This window comes from Xyrauchen texanus, chromosome 40, assembly GCF_025860055.1.
Source record: "Xyrauchen texanus isolate HMW12.3.18 chromosome 40, RBS_HiC_50CHRs, whole genome shotgun sequence".
Taxonomy (NCBI): Eukaryota; Metazoa; Chordata; class Actinopteri; order Cypriniformes; family Catostomidae; genus Xyrauchen; species Xyrauchen texanus.
This window is the reverse complement of record NC_068315.1, coordinates 2,977,077-2,993,261: the sequence shown is the minus strand read 5'-3', so window position 1 is coordinate 2,993,261 and position 16,185 is coordinate 2,977,077. Positions and strand designations below refer to the sequence as shown.

Sequence of the window (16,185 nt, the reverse complement as noted above, 5' to 3'; positions counted from 1 at the left end):
GGGCCAGCTGTGTGCCAGTGCATCTGTGCCGAGGTGAGTCTCAGTCAGGGTATACCTGAGCGGACATTGGGAGGATTCCTGGGATGTGAACAGGTCTACCAGTGCTTGACCGAATCGACTCCAAATCAGCTGGAGCACCTGGGGGTCCCCCTGTGTGAGATCTGCTGTGACATTGTATCTGCTACGCTGTTGAGGTCGCCCGGGATGTGAGTGGCTCACAACGACTTGAGTCGCTGCTGGCTCCAGAGGAGGAGATGGCGGGCGAGTTGAGACATGCGACATAAGCATAAATGCCTTAGCAATTTATAAATGTTTCCGTTACTGTGTTGTCCGTCCGGACCAACATATGCTTGACTTGGATCAACGCCCGAAGCCTCCGCAGGGCGATAAATACTGCCAGCAACTCGATGCAGTTGATATGCCAACGCAGACGATATGCCAACGCAGACGTGGCCCTGTCCAGGAGCCCACGGCTATGTTCCCGTTGCCCACGGCGCCCCAGCCACACTTGGAGGCATCTGTGGTAACCATGACGTGCCTGTACACTTGCACTATGGGGACCCCTGCTGACAGAAATGCATGGTCCATCCATGGGCTGAACAAGCTGCGGCAGATCGGCTGCAGCTTGCGATGTGTGCCGTAGCGCCATGCCAACCGCCACCGAGGACGCCATATGCCCAAGGAGCCACTGAAATTGCTTCAGTGGGACATCCATTCTCTGCCTGAATGACATTAGGCAGTTTAGCACCGACTGCATGTGCTTGCTAGTCATAGAGACTGAGTCTAGCTCCAACCTGAGAAAAGAGATGCTCTGAACTGCAGAGAGATCTCTCTCTGAACTGCTCTTTTCCCAGTTGACCTGAAGCCCCAAACGGCTGAGGTGCCTGAATACCGGGTCCCTGTGTGCAAATTAAGTCTCGAGAGTGAGATAGAATCAGCCAGTCATAGAGACAGTTGAGGATGCGGATGGCCACTTCCCTTAGTGGGGCAAGAGCTGCCTCTGTGATTTTCGTGAAGACGCGAGGCTATAGGGGCAGACCGAAGGGGAGGACCTTTTACTGGAATGCTCATCCCTCAATGGCAATCCGCAAAAAGGGCCTGTGCCGAGGTAAAACCGAGATGTGGAAGTACGTGTCCTTCAGGTCAACCGCTGCAAACCAATCTTGATGCCGAACACTCGCTAAAAAAAGCATTTCTGCATCAGCATCTTAAACGGGAGTCTGTGCAAGGCCCGGTTCAGTACTCGCAGGTCCAAGATTGGCCACAACCCATCACCTTTTTTGGTGCAATGAATTAGGGGCTGTAGAACCCCTTCTTCATCTCGGCTGGAAGGACAGGCTGTATCGCATCCTTCCGAAGAAGGGTTGGGGGAGCGCAAGCCATGTCTCCAAGCTCCAGGCAAGGGGGACCAAGGGGACAATCACGTCGGATGTACCGGCAGGTGGGGCATCGCAGCGGAGCGGAGCAGGATCGAACGGAGTGCAAGATCTTGATCCACGACGGGAAAGGATGTGCTGAATAGCCTCCATCAGCTTCTTAACCGCCGAGAACTTCTGGGCAAAGTCCACAATGGTGGCGCCGAATAGGCCAACCTGGGAGACAGGACCATCAAGGAACTGTACCTTGTCAGCCTCTCTCATCACAACCAAGTTGAGCCATAGGTGGTGCTCCTGGACATCACCTGTCTGAAAGTCTACGCCTTGACCTTCTTCACCCGGAGGGTGTAATCGGTTGCCGAGTGCAGCTCCTGCATCAATCCCGGATCAGAACTACCCTCGTGTAGTTCTCTTAGCGCCTTGGCTTGGTGCATCTGCAGGAGAGCCATGGCGTGCGGAGGTGACCTGTCCAGAGGCACCGTATGCCTTATTTGCTCATGACTACGTAAACCTATAGTCCCTGGATGAGAGTCTCGGACGGTTCTGCCAGGTCGCAGCACTTTGCGGCACAGGTGCACTGCAACCGCTTCATCCACCAGGGGAATTGCCAAGTACCCCCTGGCAGCCCCATCATTGAGGGTAGTGAGAGAGGAGGAGCTCAGAGATTGGGCCTGGGCAGTAAAAGATACCCCCCACAACCTTGTGAGCTCGTCATGCACCTCCGAGAAGAAAGGGACCAGGGCGGGGCCTTGAGCGCCGGTACGAGCCCAGGAACCAATAATCAAGCTGCGAGGGTTCAGGGCAGGGTGGAGGGTTCGTATGGCCTAGGCAAGCATGGCCGCCAGCTCTGCGTCGAGCTGCGACTGGGTGACCACGCCCAAAGGTGGGAGCCCACTCGAGTCCTCAGCGTCTTTTTGATGCTGCAATTGAGAGCTCATCCACTTCGTGAGCCCCAAATTAGATTGTGAACTCACCCTGAGACAAGCCGCCAGTCTCATCCAAGAATTCGACCAGGGCAAACGAGGGCATGTGAGGTCAGCGGGGGGTTACCCAGTTGAACGACTCACATTGGGGTTCCCAAATTGCCCCCAGTGCTAACCGATGTGGCCTCATACCCATAGGTAGAAGGACCGAGGCGGGGAGCCGCTGGGGTGGCTTTCCCTCTGAGGAAGGAAAGCTGTGACCGCAACGTTGCCATGGTCATGCTCTCGCACTGAGAACGTGACCCATCCACGAATGCTGACTCCGCATTGGCAGCGGTCAAGCACGTTGAAAGTGGAGAGGTAAGGACCGCAACCAGAAATTACAATTGAATTACTTTAAAAAGACGCCCTCTGTCAGTGCCACTCTTTTAGAGGAAATATATACTCTTTTAGGCTTTCGAAGCTCCCAGGGGTGTTCTCTGCACTCAACCGTTGCATGAGGGGAGAAACCACTGTAATGTGCCATAAATACAACATTTTCTTTTTCAGAGATGAATGGAATGGCAGAGGGATTCAGCTCGCTGAACACAACCGCTCGGCTCCGAAGAAAAAATCTGAATGAATGGTTGCGAGCCAGTTCCTTTAATACCCTTTTGTCTGGGGGAGTGGCATGCGAATTCCACTCGCCAATTCCCATTGGCCTTTTCTCATTTATCAGAGGTGTTTAGGGCTCCCAAGCAGGGATGTGCACAGACATTTTGGGGGGCAGGGGCTCAAGTGGAAAAAAGGGCACTTCTCACAATTATTTATTTAAAACAAAATGTTAAATATATACACAACTCTGACTTCCTTACAATTTATTAAGTCCCTCACACTCACACAATAGTTTCCTATTCAACAGATTTCTACAAAATAATCAGTTCACACAGAGACCATGGTCGTCTTCTATTCACTAGGTTTATCACAAGAGCAGGCAACAGCAAAGGAAACTATGCCACAATGTACATGTTTTCTATGCTACCAGTTTCAAGTATATATTTAGAAAAAAATATTGCACCAAGGAGAGGGACATAGTTTCACTAATAATTTGTTTATTTTGTACAAGACATTAAAACATTTTCATTATTTGGAATACATAACACTTCGATGTATGCAAATTAGCGCATTTTAATTAGTTAACACCTAATTTGCATATCAGTGTGGTGAATGTGATGATGTTATTAGACATGATATATTGCCTTAACTAAACTTTAGCAAACTTTCTACATTAGCTAGTAGCTCATGAGTCATACATGTTAGCAAGACACAAGTTAACTCTATATGTCTTTTGGCTAATTAGCAGTAAAGTTGAGGCACTGGTAGCTTAGTCTTTTGTTCATCACCACTCACCTCCACACAAGCCAAGAAAAAGACAACTGGGATTGGAGCTGGGAGGGGCTGCTGCCTGCCTATCTGCCTGTCTATGTGTCTGATGTGTGCTGCACGGAGGAAGGGCATCGGAACTCCCGAACATCTCTCGACCTGATATTTTGATTTTTTATTCAATAAATATATCTGTTTGACAGGAAAGCTGTAGCAAAACAGGAATATATATATATATATATATATATATATATATATATATATATATATATATATATATATATATTTGTATTAGTGCTGTCAATCAATTAAATTTTTTAAATTAATCACGGTCAACGGGCTGTGATTAATCATGATTAATCGCAAATTAAAATACTAGGATTTACTTGTAAACGTGCAGTGTTGAAATAAATAAATGCATGACTAACTAGTTTAAGGAAACAGATTCTTCAGTTTTATTATCTCAACCATCAACATTTATGTAACAAGTGTTCAATAACAATCTCTTAATTTGTTGAGGCATCCATATGAACTGCAGACATATTTAGCAGAAACCAACAACTGTTACAAAGTAATGTCTGCTACAAAGTCACAAATAGCCTACCTGTAAATATTTTGCACAGTAACCAACTCAAATTAATGCAACAATAAGTAGGCGCATTTTAGAAACGGAATGCCATAATGTCTGTGAAGACACATACTTTTGTATGTGAAGGATCAGAATCTGCCTTTAATGGTTCAGAACAAATGACGTTTTGAATAACGTCTAAGCCTCCGTTAGTAATTCAAAAATGTCATTTCAGAAATAGTATTACGGCTTGTGATGTTTCTACCAAGTTATTCGATAAACAAGGATGGATGTGAGTGAGTTTTCATAGGCTGCAAAGATATATGATATTTGACCTGTGAAATGAGATTGCTTTATGTTATAAAACAAAACATTCTGTAACATTCTGCATGTGCGCCGAGACAACATAAATGACATGTTAGGAGAACAGAAATGTAGCTTTCATCAAGAACATTTAAATAGAAAGAATATTTCTGGTTCTGGTGAGAGAATGAAAACTAACATTTGCAAGCTTTAATAAAAATACTTGCATTTCCCACTTCATTATTGTGATATGCATGTTCACTACAGATTATTCATTAAGGTTGTGATAAAAGCTAAATTAGTTCCAGGGTCTGTAATCAGTTACCTGTTGTTGTTGTTGTTGTAGTTGTTTCTGGAATGCTTGCTAAAGAAAAAGTGAGATTTTCATATTATAAAACATTCCTGTAAAGTACACAACATTTAAATATTCTGTCTAAATAGAAAGAATAACTCTGGTAGGTAAGAGAATGAAAACTAACATTTGCAAGCTTTGATAAAAATAAATTTCCCACTTTATTATTGCGAGTCGACTCTGGCTTCCGCCTCCCTCCACTCAGAGCCTACATGGACGACATTACAACATTGACCACCACTGTCCCATGCACCAGGAGACTGCTCAGAAAACTCAAGGAGAACATCAGCTGGGCCCGTATGAAGATTAAACCATCCAAGTCACGCAGCATCTCGATTGTGAAGGGAGTACTCTCTGACCTGAAGTTCTTCATCGGAGATGACCAAATCCCAACAGTGTCTGAGCAGCCGGTAAAAAGCCTTGGAAGGTGGTATGATGCAAGCATGAAGGACAAAGGCCAGGTGCAACAGCTGCGCAAAGACATCAGTAGTAGCCTACAGTCCATCGACAACACCCAGCTACCTGGAAAGTTAAAGGCTTGGTGTCTGCAGTTTGGTCCCATGCCAGCCAACCAACATTCTCACAGGGTGTAAAACAATCCTTACCCAAGGACGCTACACTTGGCGTCACAACCAAGTCCTTAAAAATCTTGCGTCCGCCCTGGATTTCAAGCGAGCTGCCACCAACTCCCTATCACCCCCAGCAGCATCACACCCCTTACGGACGACCTTTGTCCGCGAAGGGGCTAAACCACTGAAGAGCGGCTCTACACCATTAGAGTGAGACCAGCTGCGCTTGGCCCGCGACTGGAAAACGCTAGCTGACATTGGCCGGCAACTTGTGTTTCCTCCGAAGATCGTAACCACCACCCTAAGACCTGACATGATGCTCTGGTCCCGTTCGCTCAAAAAGGTCTTCATCATTGAGCTCACAGTACCCTGGGAGGACTCAGTAGATGAGGCTTATGAGCGAAAACATCTGCGCTATGCCAATCTAGCTGCCGAAGCACGGCATCATGGCTGGAACACAGAAGTCCGACCAGTGGAGGTGTGCTGCAGAGGTTTTGTGGCAACATCTACAACCAGACTCCTTAGAGACTTGGGAATTAAGGGCCAGAGCCAGCGTTCGGGAATCAGAGCTGCGTCGGAGGCGGCAGAAGGCAGCAGTCAGTGGCTCTGGATGAAGAGGAGAGACCCCAGCTGGGCCCCGAAGTGAGATGGCCAGGAGGTATGCGGTCAACAATGCTTGACTCAGGGAGGAGGACGCCCCTGCCATGCATAGTCCCATGGAATGTTGGCTATCAACAACAAGGCAACTCCTATGACTAATTGGGAATGGGACGCTAAGCATAGGATTGATCACCCTGTTGCTGGCCGCCTTTGGGGAGGGTGTATAGTGTGAAAGGCCGAAACACCCTAGGAACCAATGGTACACTACTGATGATGCGCTCCCCAAATTTCACCAGGCTCACTGTTCATGAACTCTTGGAAGTGCTTGCACAAGTTAAATAACATCTCATCCTGTGTTCTTGGAATTTTTGTGATATGCATGTTCACTACAGATTATTCATTAAGGTTGTGAGAAAAGCTAAATTAGTTCCAGGGTCTGTAATCAGTTACCTGTTGTTGGATGTGCTGTTGTTGTTGTTGTTGTTGATTGTGGAATGCTTGCTAAAGAAAAAGTGAGAGTTTCATATTATAAAACACTCCTGTAAAGTACATAAAACATAGGCTGAAAAGAAATATGATATTTGACCTGAGAAATGTGGAGATTGCTTTATGTTATAAAACAAAACATTCTGTAACATTCTGCATGTGTGCCGAGAGAACATAAATGACATGTTAGGACAACAGAAAAGTAGCTTTCATCAAAATTATTTTAAATGTTCTGTCTAAATAGAAAGAGTATCTCTGATTCTGGTGAGAGAATGAAAACTAACATTAGCAAGCTTTGAAAAAAATTCTTGCATTTCCCACTTTATTATTATGAATTTAATGTTCACTACATATTATTCATTAGTTCCAGGATCTGTAATCAGTTACCTGTTGTTGGATGTGCAGTTGTTGTTGCTGAAGTTGTTTGTGGAATGACTGTTAAAGAAAAAGAGAGAGTTTCATATTCTAAAACACTCCTGTAAAGTACTTAAATCATCGGGAGTGTACAAACTAATTCACATTTACTAAACAAAGTAATGTTACAATTATTAAGGCAGTTGTTAATAAATCTCTTGCAACCTGTTACCATCATATTTAAAACATTTAATTTGTTACAGTGAAGTTTATTGATATTTGACATGCTCAATGTATAGATTCAATAATGCTATAAAACAAAACATTGTTTATCATTCAGTTTTTTTCAGACTTTTCTAGGTATGATAAAACATAAGCTACTGGTCATGGTCAAGGGTTGGTAGAGTGGCAAAAAACTGCTCTCAGGAACTAGGGGAAGTGACCCAATTAAGCCCACGCAAAATGTTTCATATTTTCCTATAGTTATCCAAATTTCCTTTAATATTTCAAATCAGCAGTAAAATCTGACAACAATAGTTTCATGAGTAGTGCTTCTTTTGTTCACTTCACACCAAAATATTATTTTTGTCAGGCTGGTCCAGTTAATGTGCATCTACGATTGGCTCATCCAATTTCTCCTAACATTTTAATACAAGTGCTCCGTCTCGGGCTAAACAATCTCTGACTCAAGTGACTACTGGGTTCCAGCACTGTAAAAATCCATTCTCAAAATAAACTGCATTTGTTAATATTTATTGAATTAAAATGAGCAGGCCTAAGAGGAATCACCCAGTGTAATGAAGTAGAATTTATTTCTCCTAAAAGAAACATGAGAAAATGAATCTAATTAACTGTAATGTGTAACTAGCCAACTGCGTTCATAGTAGTGGAACTTCAATCACCTGCATCAGGCATGTGAAGAGGGGGTGGCTCTAAGGGCTCGAGCCCCTTCCCTTTTGCTGAGGTGCCCCTCAGATGCCACCCAAAATGAAAGCTTGCACATCCAAATTAAATGTTTTTTTTTTACTCTTAAAATGAATATGCAGGAGTGTAAATATGCATCAATCTTATACTGAAACTTATATGCATCGATCGCAGTATTTATGACTTTAATAATTTTGAATGTGATACGCCTGTTGTACAAAGGTGCCTCAGTTTGTTCCTGGAAGGCAGCAGAGGTCCTAACCCTGCTCCCTAAACTAATCCTAATGATATGCAGCCTGTAAGGCTAAGTAGCCTGCCAGGAACAATGCATGGCACCTTTCACCCATCGGGTATGAGTTACAGAGGCTGTCTCAGGTTACACACGCACTCTCGCAACAAACGCACGCCACGGCCCTGAGGAAACAAACAAGCACTTTAAATAAAAACTTTAATTGTGTGATCCTGATTGGGTAAAAGATTTATCTAAATGTATAGATAACAGGTTTAATTTATATTTCAATTACTGGTTCAGTAAATGGTCACGTGATGATATGCAAAGCTATTACGCATAATCAGCAGTCTACTTGTGTTAATTTGTAAGTAATATCCTTTATTCATATTATTTTTATTTTTATTTTTTATTATGAACCAAACCTCACTGTACTCCATACGAACACAAATGGACAGAAAAGATTGTTAATTTTCTTACAGTTGTGCATTGTTCTGTTTAATTTGTATTTGTATAGCTGTTTTGTTATTCCAGTCTGCATTGTGTTTTACTTCCTGTATTATTCCTTGTTTTGTTTGTTTTGTTAGATTTTGTACTTCGCTTTATATTTGCATTTTGTGTTTGTTTCATCTGTTTACTCTTTTTCTTTGTTGGTTCTTTTCTCTTTTGTGAAGTGACCTTGAAGTCTCGAAAGGTGCTATATAAATACAAATTATTAGTATTATTATTAGTATTAATAACACAATGCATGACATATTTATTTCTTATCCGCAATTACGTTTTTGAATCAGTGAATGTAATCTGAATCCAGGAGTTTTTTTTTTTTGTTTGTTTGTTTGTTTAGTTTGTCAATTTTCCTGCATAGAGCAAAATTATTACACAATTTATATTTTCATCTTTAGCATATTTTGGAAAATAATTATAAATACAAAAACAATTTTATGAATTATTATGAAGCATCATTTTTTGATCTACTCCATTGAAAAACAAAAAGAAAAATTAATTAATTTAGTTAAGCATTAAAATGTAACACAGGCAAAAAAATTTAAGATTTAAAAATATAGTGAAGAAGTTGCTCATCCACTCCGACAGAGATTCTAAAGCCTTGTCGAACAACACATTTCCCCTATGTTGATGTATTTTCCATTGAAACATGATTTATTTTTTTATGTTTTTACATTTGACATTTTATGCTTTTATCCAAAGCGACTTACAGTGCACTTATTACAGGGACAATCCCCCCGGAGCAACCTGGAGTTAAGTGACTTCCTCAAGGACACAATGGTGGTGGCTGTGTTTTTTTAAAATGGCAAATTGGCTTTAGGTAATATCACTGCCATGAACCATGATCTGGGACTTGGTGCCAGAAGGAAGTAGAAGGGGACATTCTTCAGAGGCCTAAGAAATTAGATTTTTTAAAATTTTCTTTATTATTAATATTATTATTATTAGTAGTATTTAAAATGTGTTTGTCTGCTAAAATTTCATTTTGTGTCCTACTTTTTAACTTGTAGGAGTGGCCTAAACTGACATATAGATGCCTCGATTCTTTTCAAAAACAGATGGATTTAATTCAAAAGCCTTTACCTGTCGTTGTTGATTGTGAACTGGCTGTTAAAGAAAAATACAGATGACTACTTTATGAAACACATCCATATTTATTTCATTTTTCCACTATCTTTGCCATTTTAATGATAGCATTATATAATGATAATCATATAGCAAGAACTTACCCAGTGACATGGCTGAAATGATTGTGAACACCAGCAGACGTTTAGAAACTGAAGGTTTTCTCATGATTGCAAAAGTAGATGAAGCCAGAGACTTCTAGAGTTCTTTCTAGAATTTTTTATTTTTTTTCCTGTAATCAGAGGCGGCATAATTGTTCATTTTATTAATATTATTCTTGACAGCACAATCTGCAGAATATTATTGCTCCTAGCTGCTACATTGCTCAGCAACGAAAACAGCAAAGAAATTGTTTACTGAGGTCTTATTACAGAAACACTGTAATTCTACAAGCCAATACCCTTTATTAAGAGAGCAAGAATTTCCATTTAACTTGTCAGCTATTCATTTAGGAAGATACTATAGAATTGTAATAATTATTTTAATTATTATTATTATTATTTGCATGTGTTTATTGAACACTGCTGTCTCGTATTGCACTTGTTGCTGTTTTATTAAAGCAATAAGCTACTTGAGTGACACCTCTTGAACTATTAATCATAGTAAAATATTAAAATATATAAATTATTATGTAACGTTGTTACTGTATGTTCAGTCCTTTACACAAGTAGGATAAATTGTGAAATGTAATATCCTTTATCTTATGGAATGAATCCTTAAATGAAAGATTTATAAATATAAATATTAAACTTACCTCAGACAGGTTCACCCAGCACACTCTTCAACCTGTTCTGTGGATATATTTGCCAAGCAGGAAGCTTTAACTATTTTCACTGTAAACACGTCAGAGTTCTGTGTGGAGGACATAAAACATTAAATAAAGAAAATACATTCATGGAATGTTCCTCAAATGCTTAGAATACTGATGTTCTGATAAAATCATACAGTTACATAACCATTCAAATAAAAATACTTTAGATTGTTCTCCAATGTTAAATCGCACTAATAGTAATACTGTAAGTATTGTCCTTGGACATACACAATGCCATGCTAATACTATGTACTCAAAAAATCTTAGCCTATTTTAAAATGTACATATTTCAATTTCTAAGTAATATTTAACAAAATGAAATATAATTAAGTTTTATTTATATAACTATGTAAAAATCAAGGTGCATGCATTTGGTAATCACTAAGGTATATAATAAAGTACCATGGTATGGTTTCAGATATCATCACTGGACCCATTGAATCAATATAATTAATGTGTTAACTGATATAGCCTAATTTAATGTTATATACAGGGTTGGGGAGTAACTGAATACATGTAACGGGATTATGTATTTAAAATACAAAATATAAGTATCTGTATTCCACGACAGTTACTATTTAAATCATTGTATTTAGGATACAGTTACATTCAAAAATTATTTTGATTATCAAAGAGATTACTTTGCATTTTATTGTCATTTGTTTCATTTATTATTTAGTGCTTTCAGATGGAAAACATTTATACATATAAATGATGAGATCCAAAGTGTGTTTGAACAGCAGTAAAACACTTTCTTATGATGTGTTACATTCATACGAGCAGACAGAGAAGTACGTTTGAAGTAAGTTTGGAGAAGAAGAAATAGAAATACATCCTTGTGTAAATTGTCATCTTTACGCTAAGCTAAAATGCTATTTCTTGGGTTATAGTTTACAAAATAGGCATTCCTCTTCACTGTATTACTGCTTGTACAGCTGAAAACAACTCACTTCAAATCTTGCTTTTGGCACCCGTGGACATGTTGGCCGAAAAATTGAGCTCACAGGTACGTATCCATATGCCAAAACGTGCCGCTTTGGCCACTGGGGGCAGTGTTTCTAATTTCGGTTTCAATTTTAGTTTAGTTCAATGTTGTTTCTGATTTCACTGTCAGATCCAGTTGTGTATATTCTGGGTGGATGCTTTTTGATATCTAACAAGCAAGTACACCCCGCCAATATTTATACCATCATCAATGGAAACATGTTAACGCCCTGTTTTGTATTCGAGTTCGTTTTCATGGAAATGTACTTGAGTTTAGTTTTAGTTGTTCCCATTATACTAGATTAATTGTCATTTCAGACAGTGAAAACGTTTTCATTTAGTTCTCCGATTTTGTCAAACCAAACTACAAATAGTCAATAATCTAGAGTTTTAGAGCTCTTGAATTTTCACACCACATTGCAGTGTCTGTCTAATCAAAATAACAGCCGTTTTAAGATCTACGTTTATACAGCAGATGCCAAATTGATAAATGGCACATACCAAAGATTGCTTACCATGACATGTATAACTGGTTATTTCATTGGGAGTTTCTGTTGAGAGAGAAAATATAAGTGAAATACTCGATGTGAGTGAGAAAAAGAGAAAAGAAGAAATTAGTGACATAAATTACTAGAGAATACGAAATCAATCTAATAGTAGAACTTATCCTTGCCTATATTTCTCAACAGTTGAAAAATATAGTTCATGAATAATTAAAGCATAAATTAGATATTGGTTTAAATATCATAGCATATTAAACAACTGGCTTCCAATGCACTGATGTTGAATAGAGCTCAACAATCTGGCTCCAGAAGTAAAAATCCCATTAAAATTGTTTCATAGACATAGAAATTGATTTTCAATGTTAGCTTATAAACATTTCAAGACAGAGCTAACTTGAGCCCCAATCATGTGTCTGTCATTGTAAAGATATTTATTTTATCAACACTGAAAATTATTGAGTGTGAGATACTTTGCAATTCCATGAATGTGTGTCTTCCATTTACATTTAGAGGTATTTATCAGCAATTATCAGTTTTTATTAAAAACAACTATCCAGTGCATAAATGTCTGCAATAAGATATTAAATGATTTGATATTTAAATGTGGATGCAATGAGGATTCTGTTTACATAGCGTCAAGCGCCCCCTGCAGGAATAAAACTCTGCATCTCATTAGACACAGTCAGTGGCTGACAACATGTGCAAAATCGGTCTGTAGTTATGTTTTCCACACAAAACTATCGTATGAATTTATAAAACATGAAATATAATCACATGAGTCATATGTGGAGATGTTAAAGGCATCCATAGAAATGATCAGTTGTTGTTTTCTGGGTGAGGAAATCAGACATGCAAGTATATCAGATGAGCAGGTAAGAATTGTGATTTTAAGGGTTAATGTTTCTGAATGAAACTTATTTCTGAATATTTGCTAAGATAAACAGTGTACAACTATTTAAGAGTATGCTATGTATAGGATTTTCTCTTTGTCTGTGCATTCATTTGAACTGGTATTATGCCCTGTTGTAAGGTGAAACATAATCTTTTGATCATAAATACTCGGGGACTCTTTGTGTAGTACAAGGATGTGCTGATAAATGACAAGGAAAGGTATTGGCCTATACTATAAATGTTAATGATGCACTCAATTATAGCATAAGCGTATGCTTGCGTTATTTCCCAATGTCAGTACTAACTCAGATAAATGAATAGAGAAGCAGAGGGAAATTGAACAGTGACACTAGATGTTATGAATTTATTTAAAAAAAGATTATTTCAGCCACTTATTAAAATGCTTGTATGCATGTGATTTTAATCTCTTCAGTGTTGTAATATATATATATATGCAATCTACAAGTGAATAATCTCTCTCCCTTGACACTATTCAGTTTACAAGCCAGAACAAGTAGTATACAGTTGGGTAAACGTGTTCAATATTCATGCATTTATTCATGTACTTGACATGAGAAAGATTGTTCTTAGCAAATGGGGCTGTAGAGGAAGTACAGATTTAATTTCATTGTTCACCAACTGCAGATATATTTAATCTCAGGCTGATTCTGGGGTTTCACTTTCACTTTCTTTCACACATTTAGACTATTTTTAAATTGGGTTGCATTGTCAGAGGCTGAACTGGTTCTAATTTAAAGGTCTATAATTGCCTGATTGTCCCTTTGTTATCCGGCCTGTTAAAGAAATAAAGATGATTAAGTTCTAAATCACATCCAATGTGACCAATATCTCTGAAGTCTAGCCTGGATCAACTACAAAAGCTCACATAGATGCATTTTCCTTTGTTAGTTGACTGATGAAGGCTTTTTTTGGCAGTTAAATGATAGTCTATGTATTACATTTAAAGAGTGTAGTCCATCAATAGACAAAGGTGATGCAGGCAGAGATAAATGATTAGGTGCATCGCAGTTCAACCTGCAGATCATTTCGGTGAGTTTCAGCAGGGCCCAATCCTAAATCCAAGGTTCAGGCAGTGGCATATGAAGTATCCGATGTCTTACAGTTGGAGTTGGCATCAGTTCATCCTCTGAAGTCAAAAAACTGTCTGGCTAGCACCGGCTGTAGTTTCATCATCGTCATCTCTCAGCAACACGTAACAGTGGAGTCTGACACCAAGCAGGAACGGAGCTGGATCTGGAAGGCTCTGGTAACCTTGGGATATGAATCCAGAAATTGAAACATGGAAACAAATAGAATGATATTAGCATAGATGCCATTCAATTTTATGCAGAGTAATAGATCATGATGGATGTTTCTGGTTCCGGCAGACCTGACTAAAGCACCCTAATTGTGAGTTGAAGGATAAATTAGGTGAATGCCTGGCTAAATAGATGAGTCTTTAGTCTTGACTTCAACTGAGTGAGTGTGTCTGCATCCCGAAAGCCAATATTCTTGGAAATATGAACAAGCCAGAATTTTGTGATCATAATGAACGTGATGGAATATAGCATGGTAGAAGGTCAATTAAGTACTGTGGAGCTAGACCATTCAAAGCTTTGTATGTAGTTAAGAGAATTTTAAAATTAATATGAAACTTGACAGGTTGCCAATGTAACGATGATCAAATTGGGCTAATATGATCATAGTTTTAGTGCTAGTCAGCACAGCTGCATTTTTAACCAATTGAAGTTTATTTATTGAACTTGCAGGACATCTTACCACTAATGCATTACAATGATCTAGTCTTGAGATCATGAATGCATTAATACATTTTTCGGTTGGACCAAAAACCTCTAAAAATAAGCTGCTAAAATATAAGTTGACTCTCGATGGATGTACTGTTACATCATCTTCAACCGCGAAGAACTTGTGTTATATTTGATACCAATCTGTCCTTTTGAAAATCACATTTCCAATGTTTGTAGAACAGCATTCTTCCACCTGAAAAATATTGCTAAATTACGACGTATTCTCTCTGTTGCTGATACCATTAGTTGGACTCTTTTTTGTCAGAATTGAATAGAAGGAAATTTCTTGCCATCCAATCTTTGATTTCACTGATACACTCTGCTAATTTGGAGAATTTTCATTGGGTTTAGAAGAAATATAAAGTTGTGTATCGTCGGCAAAACAGTGGAAACTTATTCCATGATTCCTGATAATATCTCCCAGGGGAAGCATGTATAAGGAGAAAAGAAGAGGTCCTAAAACTGATCCCTGTGGCAGTCCGTACTTAACTTTTGTTTGATTTGACAATTCCTCATTGAAAGGTAGCGGTCTGATATATAGGACCTACACCATGCTTATGCAAGTCCACTAATACCGACATAATTATATCGTGTCAAAGGCAGCACTAAGATCTAAAAGCACTAGAAGAGAAATGCAGACATAATTTGATGATAAGAGCAAGTCATTTGTAACTCTGATATGTGTCTCTGTACTGTGATACCTATCAAGAGTGCCATAAAAAAATGGTATTTATATTTTCTGTTATTTCATCAAGGTATTTTAATTACTTTTTGCTTACTGAGTATGTAAGACAATTCTGGAAGATTATTAGTGAAGCTATCTTTAGTGGTTGAAAGAATAGTTCTACCTGAACAATAGCATGGTGTAGATTCAGTGACTGATTGCTGATCGCAACCAATGTGAATGTTGAAGTCACCAACAATTAAAGCTCTATCTACTTTAACTACTAGATCAGATAGAAAATTTGCTAATTCACCAAGGAAACCAGAGTAAGACCCAGGTGATCCATATACTGTAGCAAGGGCAAAAGAGGATAGAGATTTTTTAATTAATATCTGATGGTGTCATATTAAGCATTATTAGTTCAAAAGCCTTAAACATATATCCTGTCCTCTGAGTAACACCAAAAATGTCACTGTAAATTGTGGCAACACCTCTTCCTCGACCCTTCAGACGAGGCTCATGGTTATAACAATAACCTGGGGTAGTAGATTCATTTAAACTAATATATTCATCTGGTTTAAGCCAGGTTGCAGTCAAAATCTGTAATAATTTAATTTTCAATTAGTGCTTTGGTAGAAAGAGATATAATGTTTAGTAGCCGTACCTTTATATGACGTTTATTTTCATGTATTTTTTCAAGTTTGACCTTAATCAGTTATTTTCTAAATTAATAAGTTAAAGTTTTGTGTCACAGTCTCTATATGATATCTAGGTATAGATATCTATAGGATATCTATGTGTTGTGACCTATGTGACATCTCAAGGCAGCTCGCAGAGATTCGGATTAAT

General features: G+C 38.8%; 1 protein-coding gene across 50 annotated transcripts in view; it reads right to left on the bottom strand.

Moving 5' to 3' along the window:
- The window catches only part of LOC127633204 (uncharacterized), a 53,760-nt gene extending 43,293 nt beyond the window's left edge, over positions 1-10,467 (bottom strand). For all 50 annotated transcript variants that reach the window (XM_052112070.1, XM_052112075.1, XM_052112074.1 and 47 more), the window contains exons 1-6: positions 10,430-10,467; positions 9,780-9,907; positions 9,634-9,657; positions 6,927-6,974; positions 6,504-6,554; positions 4,858-4,896 (exon numbers count right to left, since the gene is read on the bottom strand). In XM_052112070.1, coding sequence (XP_051968030.1) covers positions 4,858-4,896; positions 6,504-6,554; positions 6,927-6,974; positions 9,634-9,657; positions 9,780-9,843 — 226 coding nt within the window. In that variant the 5' untranslated portion in view covers positions 9,844-9,907; positions 10,430-10,467. The remainder of the gene's footprint in view (positions 1-4,857; positions 4,897-6,503; positions 6,555-6,926; positions 6,975-9,633; positions 9,658-9,779; positions 9,908-10,429) is intronic.
- Positions 10,468-16,185: the final 5,718 nt, after the last annotated feature.